Below are 17,088 nucleotides of genomic sequence, written 5' to 3'. Positions count from 1 at the left end.
TCATCTCCAATGAATGAACCACTAGAAAACCAGAGGTGGAGCTGTAGCTCAAAGTGGTAGAGCACTAGCCTTGAGCAAAAGAGTTCAGGGGCAGTGCCCAGGCCCTGAGTTCAAGTCCCATAACTGACACAAAGAAAGAAAAGATACAGAAAAAGAAAAAGAAGAAAACATAGTTAATTAGAATAACAGATGTAAAAGGCAACAACACTTCTTTCCATCAATTAAGCCATATTCATGAGCATGGTGGTAAGAAATCACAGTTCCGGTGTGAGCCTGTGAGTCTCATAAAGCTACTCACCCAGGTATGTGTACCGCCTGTTCATGATTGTCTCATCGTTGAGTTTAAAATAGGTGTTGTCCGTGACGTTCAGAACTTTGACTGTCCCGGCCCAATAAAACGACCCAGGAGCACCCATGACCACCAGCTCCTAGAGAAAGAGACGCCAAGGTGAACAGACATACAGAGGAAGACCAGGGTGTTGGGAGGCCCAAGAGAAACAGTCTCAGCCAAAGAAGAATCAGAATTAAGTTAAAAAATGTCTTACCAAGCTGGGTGCTGGTGGCTCACACCTGTCATCCCAGCTACTGAGGAGGCTGAGATCTAAAGGTGGTGGTTCAAAGCCAGCCCAGGCAGGAAAGTCCATGAAACTCTTTATCTCCAATGAACCACCAGGAAACCAGAAGTGGCACCGTATATGGTTCAAGTGGTAGAGCGCCAGCCTTGAGCAAAAGAGCTCAGAGACAGCACCCAGACCCCAAGTTCAAGCCCCAGGACTGGTGTACACATGCACAAAAAAAGCTTTGTAGGTTATCTAAGGTGTTCAGAGATAGACACAAAGTGTTTCTGGGCTACACAGGATATACCTGACAGTAGTCGTACTAATCACACTGTTCAAAGAATCAGGAGCAAGAGAAATTTATAGTACACTAAGACAGGAAGGTGAGTGCCAGGGTTATGTGCCAACCAGTCTCCTTCCCTCCCTTCCATCCTTCCGTCCCTCCTTCCTTCCTTCCCTTTCCTCCCTCCCTTTCCTTGCTTCCCTCCTTCCTTCCTTCCTTCACTCCATCCCTTCTACCTCTCTTCTCTCCTTCCTTCCCTATTTCCTTCCTCCTCTGCTTCTCCCCTTTCCACACTCAGAATCTGTCACTGGGAAAATATGGCATTCATTCATTCATTCATTCATTCTCCATACTTCAGCTTTTAGTGTGAGAGACTTCACTAGTTCTCAAGGGCAAACTTTGAGTGCATCAGAGGAATAACACTTGTGTGTATGTGGATGCACACGTGTGTTTGCGCGTGTACACACACACATGGGTGCGTACCAGTCCTGGGACTTGAACTCAGGGCCTGGCACTGTCCCTGGGCTCCTTTTGCTCAAGGCTGGAGCTCTACCATTTGAGCCACAGTGCCACTTGTGGCTTTTCTGATGGTTCCTTGGAGATAAGAGTCTCATGGACTTTTCTGCCCGGGGCTGGCTTTGAACTGTGATCCTCAGATGTCTGCCTCCTGAGCAGCAGGGGTGAGAGCTATGAGCCACCTATCTAGGAGTGAGGCTTTTTCCTGGCCTTGGGCTTGGAAAAGAATACACAGTTAGTGCCCGACACGGTGCTTGGAGACCTCTACACAGTTACCAAGAGGTCTGCTCCCTCCCAAGCTACGGAAACAGCCCAGATGCTCCACAATTGATGAGCAGATACCAAAAATGCGGTCCCTCAACACCACATGCACCCAGTCTCACACAGCCACGAGAAAGAATAACATTATGGCCAGGCGCTGGTGGCTCACGCCTGTAATCCTAGCTACTCAGGAGGCTGAGATCTGAGGATCGCGGTTCAAAGCCAGCCCGGGCAGGAAAGTCTGTGAAACTCTAATCTCCAATAAACCACCAGAAAACCAGAAGTGGTGCTGTAGCTCAAGTGGTAGAGCGCTCGCCTTGAGCTGAAGAGCTGAGGGATGGCATTCAGGCTCAGAGTTCAAGCCCCACGACCGACACACACCCAAAATAACATTACCTCATTTGCAGAGAAATGGATGGACCTAGAACAAGTCCTGTGAAGTGAGGTCAGCCAGGCTCAGAGAGACACAGGGTGCCATGTTCTCTTCTCCTACGTGGAAGCTAGATCTACACTACATCAGGACGGGATGAATGACCCACGACTCAAGGCCTTCACACACAGGGAGACCCAGGAGGAGGCTCCTAGGGGAACACAAAGGCCCAAGGCCATTGCGCCTCTGATCCTACAAAATAATATTCACCCACATGAACTCCAGGACATGAAAGCGAGAGGCTTAATTTTCCTCTTTTGCTTTTTGTTTTCTCTTCTTTTTGTCTTGTTCGTTCATTTGTAGGGGGGCACAGAAATGGGGGGGTGGGACGGAGGGTGAACAGAGGTTCGTCCTCACTGGACATGATGTGAAGAATGAACTCTACACCTTGTGGGTGGGGATCGGAGGGAAAAAGGGGAGCCAGCAAGGGAAAGGGGACATGGTCCAAAAGGAAATGTGTTCATTTCCTGATTTCTGGGACTGTCACCCCTTTGTACATTGGCTTATAATAATTTTTAAATTTTTTAAAAGAACTTTTAAACATTACTATAACATATCCCACCACCAAAAAAATTAGATTAACCCAGGGCAAAGATGAAACATGAATGTCCAGCCTCCTTTCATCCCTTCTCAAACATTGCAACATACACAAGACAAAGAAACTTCTTTCTTGTTGCTAGTGGGGCTTGAACTCAGGGCCTGGGCACGGTCCCTAGGCTTTCTTGTTTGAGGTTGGCACTCTACCGCTTGAACCACAACTCACCTCTGGATTTTCAGCAGTTAGGTAGAGGTAGGTTTCTCGTGGATTTTTCTGCCTCAGTTGGCTTCAACCCTTAATCCTCAGATCTCAGCCTCCAGGACAGCTGGGATTACAGGTGTGAGCCACCATACTGAGCTCCCTAAGGCACTGATGAACAGATGCCAAATCTGAGGAGGACTCAAGAGCCCTGTGTGCACCTAAAAGGAATGGTTGTCCGTCCCCACCTGGCCTGAGCCCGGGATGACTGGGTCTGGGGCTGGTTTCGGGGGAGGGGGCGGGAAGCTCACAGGATGTGCTAACAAAAAGAAAATTCTGCGGGGCGCCGGTGGCTCACGCCTGTCATCCTAGCTACTCAGGAGGCTGAGATCTGAGGATCATGGTTCAACGCCAGCCCAGACACGCAAGTCTGTGAGACTCTTATCTCCAATAAACCACTAGAAAACTGGTGCTGTGGCTCATGTGGTAGAGTGCTCGACTTGAGCTGAAGAGTGTAAGGACAGTGCCCAGGCCAGGAGTTCAAGCCCCACGACTGACCAAAAAAAAAAAAAAAAGAAAAAAGAAAAAGAAAACTCTCCACTGAGTGAACTCCTACCCAGATTTGCACTCTCTAGTGCAGATGAGTATCGTAAGTGAGAATCTGTCATCTTTGTTATTCCAGTCGACAGGAAAACAAATATGTTACCAGGAAAGCCTCCATTACGTTCACCCTAGCCGGACTCAAGAGCTGGAGGGGCAGGGAGGACGGGCGGCCTGCAGGCCCAGGCATGGGACTTGCCTGCCCAGCAGAGTTGGGGAGGATGGGGGAGACTTCCCCTCTGGAGGGTCAGTCTGCAGAGGGGTCAGCGGGCGGGCAGCCGTGGCCAGGGGTCCCTGACCCTGCTCAGCCAGTGGCAGATGGCTGGTGTGCCAGAAATGAGGAAGGCAGCAGGTTCAAAGACCTCACATCTGAGGCTGAGGAAGTCTGGGAACCAGAGTGGATGGAAGCTGAGTTCCCGGGGGGGGGGGGGGCTGCCTTACCTCCACCCAGCCCCACAGGACTGCATTCAGCAGAGCCTGGCATTTTCTCCACTACCCTGGAGCTGGCACGTCTGCCCGTGTCTGCCCCTCCAAGGAAGTGTCCTTCTCACGTCCCCATCCAGTCCAACCATTCACATCCCAGCTCAGGGTGCCCGCCCCCCCACTCCCAGAAGAACCCTGTGTCAAGAGGGGGCCTCTCTTACCAGCCCTATTTGCAGTAGGAGCAACGGCCAAATCTTTTTTTCTTTCTTTTTGTCAGTCATGGGGCTTGAACTCTGGGCCTGGGCCCTGTCTCTGAGCTTCTTGTGCTCAAGGTTGGCGCTCTACCACTTGAGCCACAGCGCCACTTTTGGTTTTCTGGTGGTTCATTGGAGTGAGAGTTTCATGGAGACTTTCCTGCCTGTGCTGACCTCGAACCATGATCCTCTAGATCTCAGCCTCCTGAGTCTCTGGGCTGACAGGCATGAGCCACCGTGCTCACTGGACAAACCTTCAGTCACGATGAGACCCAACTTGACTGGCTTCAGTGTCCGCAAGAGACTTCTGTGGGAATTTCCCAATGAGCCAGCCCAGTCCCTAACTGTCTGCTCAGTGGTCTCTGCAGTTGATGTCCCCCCATCTACTCCTCAACACACGCACATGCATGCACACATGCACACACACACACACACACACACACACACACACACACACACACACACACACTCACAGATTCAAACAAACTCCCTTCATGAGAGATCCAGAATCTGGGAGACCCGAAGCCTCACTCCAAGGGCCTCCAAAGTCAACCCTCCCTCCTTCTGCCCCCAAAAGCAAAGAAATAAATATCTAAAATAGGAAGGCGGACAGCGTGGACCTACCTCGGTGAAGAAGCCTGCGATCCCCGCCTGGCAGGAGCCATGCTCTTCCCCGTACTTCTTCTTGTATTCTGCAAGGAGAGAGGGCATGAGAGCAGCCATATAGCTGTGTCACCAAGTGCTGGGTGCTGTGTGGGGCTGGCCTCGCCCCCCCACCGGCCACATACCCGCTGCACACCTGCTACACACCCGCCACACACCTGCCACACACACCACACACCCACCTGCCACACACACACCTGCCACACACCTGAGCACACCACACACCCGCCACATACCCACCACACACCTGCCACACCACACACACCACACCACAACCTGCCGCACACCACACACCCGCCACATACCCACCACACACCTGCCACACACACAGCACACCCGCCACACACCCGCCACACACCACATGCACCACACCACACACTCACCACACACCCGTCACACACACCACACACCCGCCACACAACACATGCACCACACCACACACTCACCACACACACCACACACCTGTCACACACACAGCACACCCGCCACACATCACACACACACCGCACGCCACACCACACACACCACACACCCGCCACACACCACATGCACCACACCACACACTCACCACACACCCGTCACACACACAGCACACCCGCCACACATCACACACCCACCGCATGCCACACCACACACACCACACACACCCGCCACACACCACATGCACCACACCACACACCCGTCACACACAGCACACACCCGTCACACACACAGCACACACCTGTCACACACACAGCACACCCGCCACACATCACACACCCACCAAACACATCACACACCCACCACACCCACCACACACACCCGCCACACACCACATGCACCACACTACACACTCACCACACACACCACACACCCGCCACACACACAGCACACCCGTCACACACACAGCACACACCCGTCACACACACAGCACACCTGCCACAGATCACACACCCACCAAACACATCACACACCCACCACACCCACCACACACCCGCCACACACCACATGCACCACACCACACACAGCACACACCCATCACACACACAGCACACACCTGTCACACACAGCACACACCTGTCACACACAGCACACCCGCCACACACCACACACCCACCGCACGCCACACCACACACGCCACACACCCGCCACACACCACATGCACCACACCACACACTCACCACACACCCGTCACACACAACACACACCCGCCACACAACACATGCACCACACCACACACTCACCACACACACCACACACCCGTCACACACACAGCACACCCGCCACACATCACACACCCACCGCATGCCACACCACACACGCCACACACTCGCCACACACCACATGCACCACACCACACACTCACCACACACCCGTTACACACACCACACACCCGCCACACAACACATGCACCACACCACACACTCACCACACACACCACATACCCATCACACACAGCACACCCGCCACACATCACACACACACCGCACGCCACACCACACACGCCACACACCCGCCACACACCACATGCACCACACCACACACTCACCACACACCACATGCACCACACCACACACACACCACACACCCGCCACACACACAGCACACCCGTCACACACACACCACACACCCGCCACACACACAGCACACCCGCCACACACCACACCACACACCACACACACGCCACACACACGCCACACACACAGCACACCCGCCACACACCACACACCACACCACACACCCGCCACACACCACACACCACACCACACACCACAATCACGGGCCATCCAGACCTGAGACTGTTCCAGAAGGAAGGTCTCAGGCTTCTTCCAGACCCCCGTGGGCCCGGCGTCGTCGTGTCCTCCCCCGTGACAGGAACCGCAGCCCTAGGTCCCAACTGGGACGGGGCCAGCGCGAGGCTGCGCTCCGCCCGGACACCGCAGTCCTGGGCCCGCTCTGACTCAGCAAGACCAGCCTGGCCCCGCCACCCCCGCCCTCATCCAATCAGGAGCCTCACATAGAGATGGAGGAACCAATCAAAAGTCTGCCCGCCCCTTGACCAATCAGATCAAGAGCAGGCCCTCAGAGGGAGGAGCCAAGGGACCCAAGGTAGAGTAGGCCCTGGGGAACCAACCAGAAGACTCCCTACATCCCGCGCCCACCCTCTTGACCAATCAGACCAGGAGCATGCCGTTAGAGGGAGGAGCCGAGGGACCCTATATAAAGCAGCCCCAGGAGAGAGGCTGCGGGTGGCCCAGCTTGGGCAGGAGAGCCCATGAGATTCCCCAGTCAGCCACCAAAAGCCACAAGTGGCACTGTGGCTCAAGTGGTAGAGCACCAGCCTTGAGCACAAAGCTCAGGGACAGTGCCCAGGCCCTGGGTTCCAGCTGTAGGACCAGCACCAAAAAGGAAAAGAAAGAAAACAGCCTATTGTCTGTACTGGGCTCCCCGCCATCCTCCAGTTCCTATTAAGCAATTATGGACATTCCCTTGCTGCTGGTCCATTCGAGTTTTTAATTTTTTAATTTGATTTTTATTATGTAATGTCTTTAGTGCCCGTGCTGGGGCCTGAGCTGAGGGCTGGGCACTATCCTGGGCTTTTTTTCCACTCAAGGCTGATGCTCTACCACTTGAGCCACCACACCTCTTCTGGGTTTGGGGTGGTGACATGGAGATAAGTCTCGTAGACTTTCCTACCCAGGCTGGCTTTGATCCCCAGATCTCAACCTAGGATCTCAGGCACAAGCCACAGCAAACTGACTTTCTGCTTTACTTTTAAGCTGACAAAGAAGAGGGCGGTTTTTTTAGGATGTCCAGGGTGGTCTTTGCCTCTGCTTCATAGCCTCCTATTCTCCCCAGTGTCTGGCAACCCCTACCCATGTGTCCACACGCCAAGAGACCAAGGCCCAGAGAGGTGAAGTGGCTTGTCTGGGGTCACACAGCCAGTAGACTGGTGTTTATCTCTGTGGCTTATCACAAGGAGAGCTACTTGCACAGAACCCAGAGACACAGCCCTCTGCTTACTGTCATTTCAAGACTGAAGGGGAGGTTAGAGCGAGGGTAAGAGGACTCAGATTAATTACATATGGCAGTCACATTCCTGGCCAGCCCGGCCCATGACCCATGACCTTCCCAACCACCACAGGGCTCTGGGAAGCTTCTAGAACCACACACACACAAAACAAACATCATCATTTTTACAACATAAAATAAATAACACAGAAGAACAATGGAGCTGCCTGGACACAAGACCACTTCCTGCACTCTGAGGGTCCATCGGGGGTGAAGAGGGGAAAAGGCCGTGGGGAAATCCGAAGTAATTCCCTTTTCGGCTCATTAAGTCGCCTAGAAATGTTTTTCCAGTAACTGGCCATTAATCAGTCGCTAAATCCCAAAGAGAACATCAGTGAAACTCTCCTTCTGCTTCGCGGGTGAGCCATTCTTGCTGCCGGTCGGTTATAAGGGGGAAACTCCTGGAAAGCAGACCAGAAACAAAACCCTGCGCCATGGCTGAGGGGCAAGGGAGTGTGCAAAAATTATATGTATATATATATATATATATACACACACACACACATATATATATATATACATATAATACATAAAACAAGCTGGGCTCTGGTGGCTCACCCCTGTCACCCTACTCAAGAGGTTGAGATCTGAGGATCACAGTTCAAGGCCAGTCCAGGCAGGACAGTCCATGAGGCTCTGATCTCCAGTGAATCACTAGAAAAGCAGAAGTAGTGCTGTGGCTCAAGTGGCAGAGTGCCAGCCTTGAGTGAAAGAGCTCAGAGACAGTGCGCAGGCCCAGAGTTCCAGCCCCAGGATCGACATAAATGAATTTTTAATGCAGAGGTGAGGTAATGACTATGAGCAGTTATATACAAATGTCATAACTTATGGAAACAGTTGACACATGCAAGCAACCTTGGTATCCATGGAAGATGCTAGAATCAAGCCCTCCCAGACACCCAGGGAGCATGCACACAGGGCTGATTTGTGTGAACACCCTAAGATTTTAAGAACCTGATTCACACAGAAGACCTGTCAGGCACCTGCGGCAGGAGGCTGAGCTCTGAGCATCTCAAGTTCGAAACCAGCCTGGGCAGGAAAGTCTGTGAACCAGTAAGAAACAGAAAGTGGAGCTGTGGCTCAAGTGGTAGCGTGCTAGCCTTGAATAAGAAAGCCAAGGGTGGGCAGGAGGCCCTGAGTCCAAGCCCTCAATGTGTGTGCACGTGTGTGCACATGCACGCACACATGCTTGCACAGACTTGAGTCTGCCTGCCTGGGCCTGTGCACGGGCAGCCTGCCTGCACGGGAGGCCGTGGGAAGGGAGGGGGGCATTCCAGCTCCCACCCTTTCCTTTACCAAGAGGCTCAGGAAGCAGAGGGTGGAGGGAGCCCTGGCTGGCTGGCGATGACCCCGGCTCCTGCGTTCCCAGGAAGCCTTTCCTGCCAGCCACACACAGAGGCGTGGGGTCTGGCGGCCGGTGCTTCCTCCCGGCTTCCAGCATGCAGATGCGAAGCTTTCCCCAGCCCTGGGGCCCGCAGAGACACTGCCCGGCCCTCCAAGTCGCCTCTCCCACAGGGAGAAAGAAAACAAACTGCAAGCGGAGCTGTGGCTCAAGCGCTCAGGGACGGTGCCCAGGCCTGATTGCAAGTCACACACACACACACACACACACACACACACACACACACACACACTCATGAGGCCTGTTCCTCCTGATGACTTCTGCCCCTGCTACACATTCAAGAAAACCCCATCTTTCAAAACCAGTCTTTTCCTGGTTTAGGGAGTACTGGGTTTGAACTCAGTTGCTAGGCTGCTGCTCAATCACATGAGCCATGTCTACCACTCCAGTTTTGCTTTAGTTGCTTATTATTATTATTATTGGAGTGTGTGAGGGCACTGGGGCTTAACCCCAGAGCCTGGCACTGTCCCTTAGCTTTTGCACTGGAGGCTGGTGCTCTATCATTTGAGCCCCAGATGGAAAAAAATGGTTACAATGCTAAATATTGATTGTAGCATGCATCATGTGTGTGTGTGTGTGAGGGGGGAGAGAGAGCATGCATGCATGTGTGTACCAGTACTGGGACTTGAACTCAGGGCCTGGGTGCTAGTCCTGAGGTTTTCCACTCAAGGCTGGTGCTCTACCACTTGAGCCACAGCTTTTTGGTGGGTGACTGAAGAGTGTCTCAGAGGCTTTCTTGCATGGGATGATTTTGAACTGCGACCCTCAGATCTCAGCCTCCTAAGTAGCTGAGGTGACAGCTATCCGGCCACAATGGCTCCTAATTGAGTCTCTGACAGCACCCTGACTGGAATATTTTTTTGTGGCTTTGTACCATACTCATGAGATCTTTTCGGTCATAATAAAAAGCTGCCCTGCTGACAGTCCCGTTCCTGCCAAGCCTGGGCCATTGCATCTGTGGGTTGAAGGGCCAGAGATAAAAGAAATATCTGTGCTTCGGCTCTATCACATGCCTTCATTTGTTTTGGGAGTCCTAAAATACCACGGCTTGGCTAACAGTAACTAATTGTGTATGTGTGTGTGTGTGTGTCTGCATGCGCACACGCGTGTGATGACGTTGGAGAGTTTGAACTCAGGAGTTGGGTGCTGTCCCTTAGCTTGTTCACTTAAGGCAAGCACTCTACCACTGGAGCCACGGCGCCACTTCCAGTTTTCTGGTGGATCGTTGGAGATAAGAGTCTCACAGACTTTCCTGCCTGGGCTGGCTTTGAACCATGATCCTCAGATCTCAGCCTCCTGAGTAGCTGGGATGACAGACATGAGCCATTGACCTCTGGCTCCATTTTCATGTTCTGTCCTAACTTCATTTTTTCATTTCCTATTCCTTCTTAATTTCCTGGTTCCAACAGGGTATATTCCAGTCATCTCCCCCATCCAGCCAGACATAAACCTGAGAAGCCATTTAAAAATAAATTAAAAAAGAAAAAAAAGGCCAGGTACGATGGTTCACACCTTTCATTCTAGCTACTCAGGAGGCTGAGATCTGAGAATCACGGTTCAAGGCCAGCCCGGGCAGGAAAATCTGTGAGACTCTTAACTCCAATGAACCACCAGAAAACCGGAAGTGGCACTGTGACTCAAGTGGTAGAGCACTCCCCTTGAGTGAAAAAGAGCTCAGGGCCAGTGCCCTGCCCTGAGTTCAAGCCCCAGGACTGGCAAAACTGTGGAGTGAGGTTTGCCTAGTGATTAACATGTGGCCTTGTGAAGGGGAGGGTGGGTGTTTGGGTGTAAAGGGGCGAGCCAGGATGAGGGGTCCTGCTTATCCTCACCTTCGTAGCACGGGATCAGCACCCTGCCTTTGGCCTGCAGGTTGGGTGGGATCAGGTAGCAAAACCCGTGAGGCAGGATGTGGTCGGTCTCATAATAGATGTTTTTCCAGCGATGGGCGCAGGCCTAGAAGGACAGAGAGAGGATAAGTCAGGAACGTTCAACCACAGCAGCTGCAGTACCTAGCAGGGCTTTGGCATGGCTCACGCCTGTCATCCCAGTAACTCAGGAGGCTGAGATTGGTGGAACATGGTTCAAAGCCAGCCGGGTAGGAAAGTCCATGAGGCTCTTGTCTCCAATCAATCATCAAAAGAATGCTGGAAATGGGAGCTGTGGTTCAAGTGACAGAGCACCAGCCTTAAGCACCAAAGCTCAAAGATGGCACCCAGGCCCTGAGATCAAGTCCCAGGATTGGCAGGAATAAAAAAAAAATAATAAAGTGAAGTAAAATAAATAACAAACACTAAGAGGTAAGTCATCTAAGCAGTAGCATAGAAGAGATACCTGGGCCCCGGGAACATTTCCTATTGGACCATCACTGTTTTCTGGGTGCCCGCTGCCCCGCGTATCCACAGCATGCCTTACCAGCACAGAGCCGTCTGCCTTGGGCTGCCGGGCCAGGCTCACGCCCATCCACTCTTCATCTCTGTCTTCCCGACATGTCTTTCCACAAGGTGCGCCCCGAATCCTCCCTGCAGAAAACATAGAAAGGTCACAGGTGAGGAGTGAGCTCTCTCCTGTTACCTGTAAGGCAGTGAGGAACTAAGGACAAAAACATCAATCAACCCCATCACTGCAGATGCTCCTAAATTTTTAGCCTGTTTTGTGTTTTTGTGTGTGGTATGCAGGTGTCTGTCCTGGGGCTTAAACTCAGGGCCCGGGCACTGTCCTGGAGCTTTTTTTTGCTCAAGACTAGCCCTCTACCATTTGAAGTACAGCTCATGATCAGAGTCTCACTGGCTTTCCTGCCCAGGCTGGCTTTGAACTGAGATCCTCAGATCTCAGCCTCCTGAGCAGCTAGGACAACAGGTCTGAGCCACAGCACCAACCTCATCTTCTCCAGAGTGACCCAGTCCTTATGAGCTCTGCTCATGGCTGCACCCCGGCCCTTGACAGGCGGGGAGGGGGCCTGGACACATATTTGTGGAGGGAGGGAGGAGCATGGAGTGGGGGGGCTGGCGAGAAACCATGAGTCCACCCTCCTCCACCCGACACGAGGAAGAAGAGCAAAGCAAAGGAGCGGATGCCACTGTCAGCCCGGCTGGCCAGGCCCACCTCGAGCCATGTCCAGCTCGGTGCACCTGCGGTCAGGGTTGGTGTGAATGCGGCACTTGAACACCGCCCCAGGAGCCTTCACGGAGGTGCTGTACTTGGAGTCGGCCTTCGGGGCACCCACGAGGACCCTGCGGGTGAGAGCAGAGGCATTGGGTCACAGGTGTGTTGGGATACCATTTATTCTTATGACTATTATCATGGCTATTGTTATCATCACCTCAGCTTGTTCTGGTGTATTTTGGGATTTCCTATGCACTATTAATCTTCTTTCAAAATCACCGAATATGAACGTATTTGACCCTCTTCAAATCAGCCAATTGGGAACAGATTGTAAACCTGAGCTCAGCCAATTGGAGTAGAGGGGCGGGGCCTGTGACATTAGGGATAACCTATATAAATACATCTCACCCTATTCCAACCAGCCAATCGCAAGCAGATTGTGGTTCTGAGCTCAACCAATTGGAGTAGATAGAGGGGGTCTGCTGTATAAATAGGGGAGCAGATAACCTGCTCTGTTTGCTTGCTTGACACATTTCTGGCTGATGGCCGCACCCTTCTGCAGAAGTACATTTTGCCTTGCTGAGATGATTCTTTATTTTCCTGTTCATTGCAGTGACTTCAGTGGTTCTTAGCTCTTGGAGAGCATATTTATAACAACAGCTAGCATGTTAGATATGGTCCAGGCGCATCAAAGCTTGACGAAGGGCGGAGGCTGAAGTCTAGCTCAATGGTGAAGTACCCGCCTGGCATGCATGAGGGTTCCACCCCAGCAACCCTCTTCCCCACACAGCTTCAAGGACAGCTCACAGCAGGTAAAACACTAGCCAAAGAGCCGGGTGCTGGTGGCTCACACATGTAATCCAAGCTACTCAGGAGGCTGAAGTCTGAGGATCAAACTCAAGTCCCAGAACTGGCACCAAAAATAAACAAAGAAGAAAAGTCCAGTAAATGTTCTTGCCCTGAATCTGTAACTACAAACTAATAAGAAAAAAAATATAGAGCAATAGGTTCGTGAACTAAAATTTTGAACAGATACCTTATGAAAGAAGATAGTCAAATAGCCAATAAATGCATGGAGCATTTATTAGTTACCAAATAAGTTCCAATAAGACAGCACTCCATAATTACTAGATAGCTAAAACCAGAAAGATGGAAAAGGCCAAGTGTAAGAAAGGAGAAAACTAGAGCCTTCATGCTCTGCTGATGGGGAGTGCACGCTGATAAATCTACTTTGGAAAACTAGTTGTGGGCTTTTTTGTTTTTGTTTTTGTCCATCATGGGATTTGAGCTCAGGGCCTGGACACTGTCCCTGCTCTTTATGATCAAGGCTAGTGCTTAACCACTTGAGCCACAGCACGACTTCTGGTTTTCTGGTGGTTCATCAGAGATAAGAGTCCCACAGGACTTTCCCAGCCAGGCTGGCTTTGAACCGTGATCTTGCAGATCTTGGCCTCCTGAGTAGCTGGGATGACAGGCATGAGTCACTAGCACCCGGCATGAGTTTCTAATGAAGTTGAATATGTGTCAATTCTGCACGCACTAATTCCACTTCCAGGAATACATCCAATGTAGATAGACAGAAAAAGCTTCACATTGGAGTATGAAAAGCCCCAAATAAGAGAAAACCCAGAGGCCTATGAATGCCACAGTGGGTTTGTAAATCATGCAACTGCATACTCTCCAGCAATGGAAAAGCAACATTCAACCGACAGCACAGAGATGAATCTCACGAATACACTGTTGGGCAAACAAGATGCCAGAGACAAAAGCTAACTCAATATCTGATTTCATTAATGCAAAGAAGGTCCAAAGCAGGGAAAGTTTTAAAAAGGCCAAGGTACCCAGACTCGATTCTTTCTTGGCTAAAAGAATAGGAAGCAAAGTTTCTGCACAGGTAGAAGCCACCAGCCACACTCCTGCTACCTGAGCAACTGCAAACCCATAAACAAGATCAGAGCATCTGTGGGAGCCTGCCCCTCCAACACTCACGTTGTCCTGAAGAGTCTAACCTTCTCAGCCCCTTTCAGCTAGCCGGGGCCAAGTGTGTGCATGGGCACTTGCTGGCCTGGACTGAGTGTGGGCTATCTATCCAGTGTGAGCTAGCCACTACCATGGGCAAGGGAGCCACAGAGAGACTTGTCAGAAGAAGAGGTGAGAATGGCAAAGAATCGCATGAGGAAATGCTCATCACCCCTGGCCGTGGAGGAAATGCAAGTCAGAACAACTGAGATCCCATTTCACCCCAGCTAGACTGGCCAATCTTGGGAATTCTGACAATGCCAGCGGGGAAGTGGGGGAGAGGAGCTGTACTGCATGCTGGGGGGGCCGTGAACTTGTGCACCTCCTCGGGATGGTTGCCAGAAAATGACAAGCAGACCTTCGCCGCAACCCGGCCACACCACCCCTGGGCTTCACCCGGAAGGCCAGGAAACCATGAAGATACCTGCGCAACCATGTTCACTGCCGCACTGTGCACCACCGCCATGGCACAGAAACAGTCCAGATGCCCACAACCCATGAGTGGATCCAAAACACATGGTACCTCCACACAATGGAATTTTCCACAATCATTAGGAAGAATAAAATTACGTCGTTTGTAGGGAAATGGCTGGACCTAGAACAAGTCATGTTGAGCAAGATAAGCCAGGCTCAGAGAGATACAGCTCCCTGACGAGCAGACATTAGATCTGAAAGGCACCGGGATAGGACACATAACACAGAATTCTAGATACCCACACACAGTGAGATTTTCTTGCTTGGACTCAAGGAAAAAGCTGAGGACAGCACCCTAGACTCCAAGTTCAAGTCCCAGGACCAGCACACCCACATAAACAATTATCAGGGACCCAGTGAGTCTGTGGTTTCTAAGAGTTTAGTTTCTTTCTTAAGCTTGGACTTACTTTTATTTTCATTTCCTAAAACTCCTGGCGGGAAGGAAGGTAAAGATGAGATGATCTATGAGGCCTGGGTCGGCGCCAAGTCCACCAAGCGAACTGACAGCTCAGATCTCCACAGCTCACAGCATGGGCAGAGCCTCTTCAGGAGGTGGCGGCGGGCAGAGCGCTCGGGGTTGTGTGTCTGGGTCAGCTCCGTGTGTGTGTGTGTGTGTGTGTGTGTGTGTGTGTGTGTGTGTGTGTGTGTGTGTGTGTGTGTGTGTGTGTGTGTACAGTACTGGGCCTGACTCAACCTCACCCAGTTCTTTAGCTTTTTGCTCAAGGTTGGCGCTCTACCACTTGAGCCACACCTCCAATTCCAGCTTCTTGCTGGTTCCTTGGAGATCAATCTGACGGATGCTCCTGCCCGGGCTGTCTTTGAACCATGATCCTCAGGTCTCGGCCTCCTGAGGAGCTGGGATGACAGGCGTGAGCTTCTGTGCCCAGCTGTCAGGGTTGTTAATGACTGGCTAAGAGGAGTCTGTCTTCTTGTTCTAGAAGGTTCTCTTGGGCAAGATAGCTGTCTCTTTCCCACATTGTATTCAGCAGTAGCTCAGGAAACAGTACCCTTAAGGTCCTCAATGGAACAATCTAGTAAATCTCTGTGGTCCCTTGGAATGGGGTGCTAGGACGTGGCCTGTCCCCTCCCCAAACACTGGAGAAGGCAGAGAGCAGGGTGAGGGAGGATGGCCTGAAGCCCGAGGCCACCATTTCCAGGAAATTCTACTTGGAAAGTCAAATCTCAGTTTCCCAACCAGCCCTGAATGAGGTGGAGCAGGGGCAGGAAGTGCAGGTTTGTGTGGGGGGGAAATAGAGGATACAGGGGACTGGGATGGGGAGCGGAATTGTCCACGTGGAAGTGATTAGAAGCCTAGCCATCAATGACACCACACTGTCCCAGGGGAGGGGCTGGAGAAGGGGCCCAAGCCCAACCAGGTGCCACCCCACACGCCTGCGTCTCCTCACCAGGATTGTCAGCATCAGGGCTAATAACAACACACCTCAAAACCAGCAGGATGCTCATCCAAGAAACCACCCCAAACATCAGAATCTGAAATGTGGCTTAAGCAGCAGAGCCCCAGCCTGGAGCAAAGCAAGCTCAGCGACAGCACCCAGGCCCTGAGTTCAGGCTCCAGGACTCGCACATATGTAAGCATATACATATTATATATTATATATAACTACATTTTATAAATACAATTTATGGGGGCTGGGAAGGTGGCTCAGTGGTAGAGCGCTTGCCTTGCATGCATGAGGCCCTGGGTTCGATTCCTCAGTACCACATAAACAAACAGAAAAAAGCTGGAAGTGGCACTGTGGCTCAAGGGGTAGAGCGCTAGCCTTGAGCTGAAGAGCTGAGGGACAGCGCCCAGGCCCAGAATTCAGGCCCCACGACCAGACCCAAATAAATAAATACAATTTGCGATGTTATTAAGTACAGTATGTATTATGCTCAATGAAGCAGTTTTACAAGGGATCAGCCACCAGTGCATCTCGACCACTGTCTACCTGTTGTCCTCTCCCTAGTCTTTCCCAGCCCCTCACCTCAACTGGTTCTATTTTCATCATAAGGTATCTTCCATTAAGCCCAACACACAAAGCTGAAAGCCGTGATTTTCCTCCACAGTTTCTCACACAAGTAGATTTGGGGGTGATGTTTCCATCTTTGACTCTCTACCCCTCAGCTTGGAAGGCATTCCTACGTTTTGTTTGATTTTTTTTTCAATGAAAAGACAGCTTCTCGAATCCACTGGGATTTTTTTTTTGAGCATTATTTAAGTATTAGTGCCTTTTCTTTTTTTCTTTTGTCAGTTGTTTTTGTGGGGCTTGAACTCTGGGCCTGGGCACTGTCCCTCAGCTCTTCAGCTCAAGACAAG

At 51.6% G+C, this 17,088-nt stretch overlaps 1 protein-coding gene across 1 annotated transcript in view; it reads right to left on the bottom strand.

The window, feature by feature from the left end:
- The window catches only part of Itga9 (integrin subunit alpha 9), a 93,595-nt gene that overhangs the window by 74,072 nt on the left and 2,435 nt on the right, over positions 1-17,088 (bottom strand). Inside the window, exons 2-6 of the mRNA XM_070042418.1 lie at positions 12,279-12,406; positions 11,589-11,695; positions 11,006-11,129; positions 4,685-4,752; positions 299-428 (exon numbers count right to left, since the gene is read on the bottom strand). Of these exons, the coding sequence (XP_069898519.1) occupies positions 299-428; positions 4,685-4,752; positions 11,006-11,129; positions 11,589-11,695; positions 12,279-12,406 (557 nt within the window). The remainder of the gene's footprint in view (positions 1-298; positions 429-4,684; positions 4,753-11,005; positions 11,130-11,588; positions 11,696-12,278; positions 12,407-17,088) is intronic.

Source organism: Dipodomys merriami, unplaced genomic scaffold, assembly GCF_024711535.1.
Source record: "Dipodomys merriami isolate MVZ:Mamm:240054 unplaced genomic scaffold, mDipMer1.0.p SCAF_325, whole genome shotgun sequence".
NCBI classification, from domain to species: domain Eukaryota; kingdom Metazoa; phylum Chordata; class Mammalia; order Rodentia; family Heteromyidae; genus Dipodomys; species Dipodomys merriami.
Note: the sequence above shows the minus strand (reverse complement) of the source record. Positions and strands in the feature narration are given on the sequence as shown.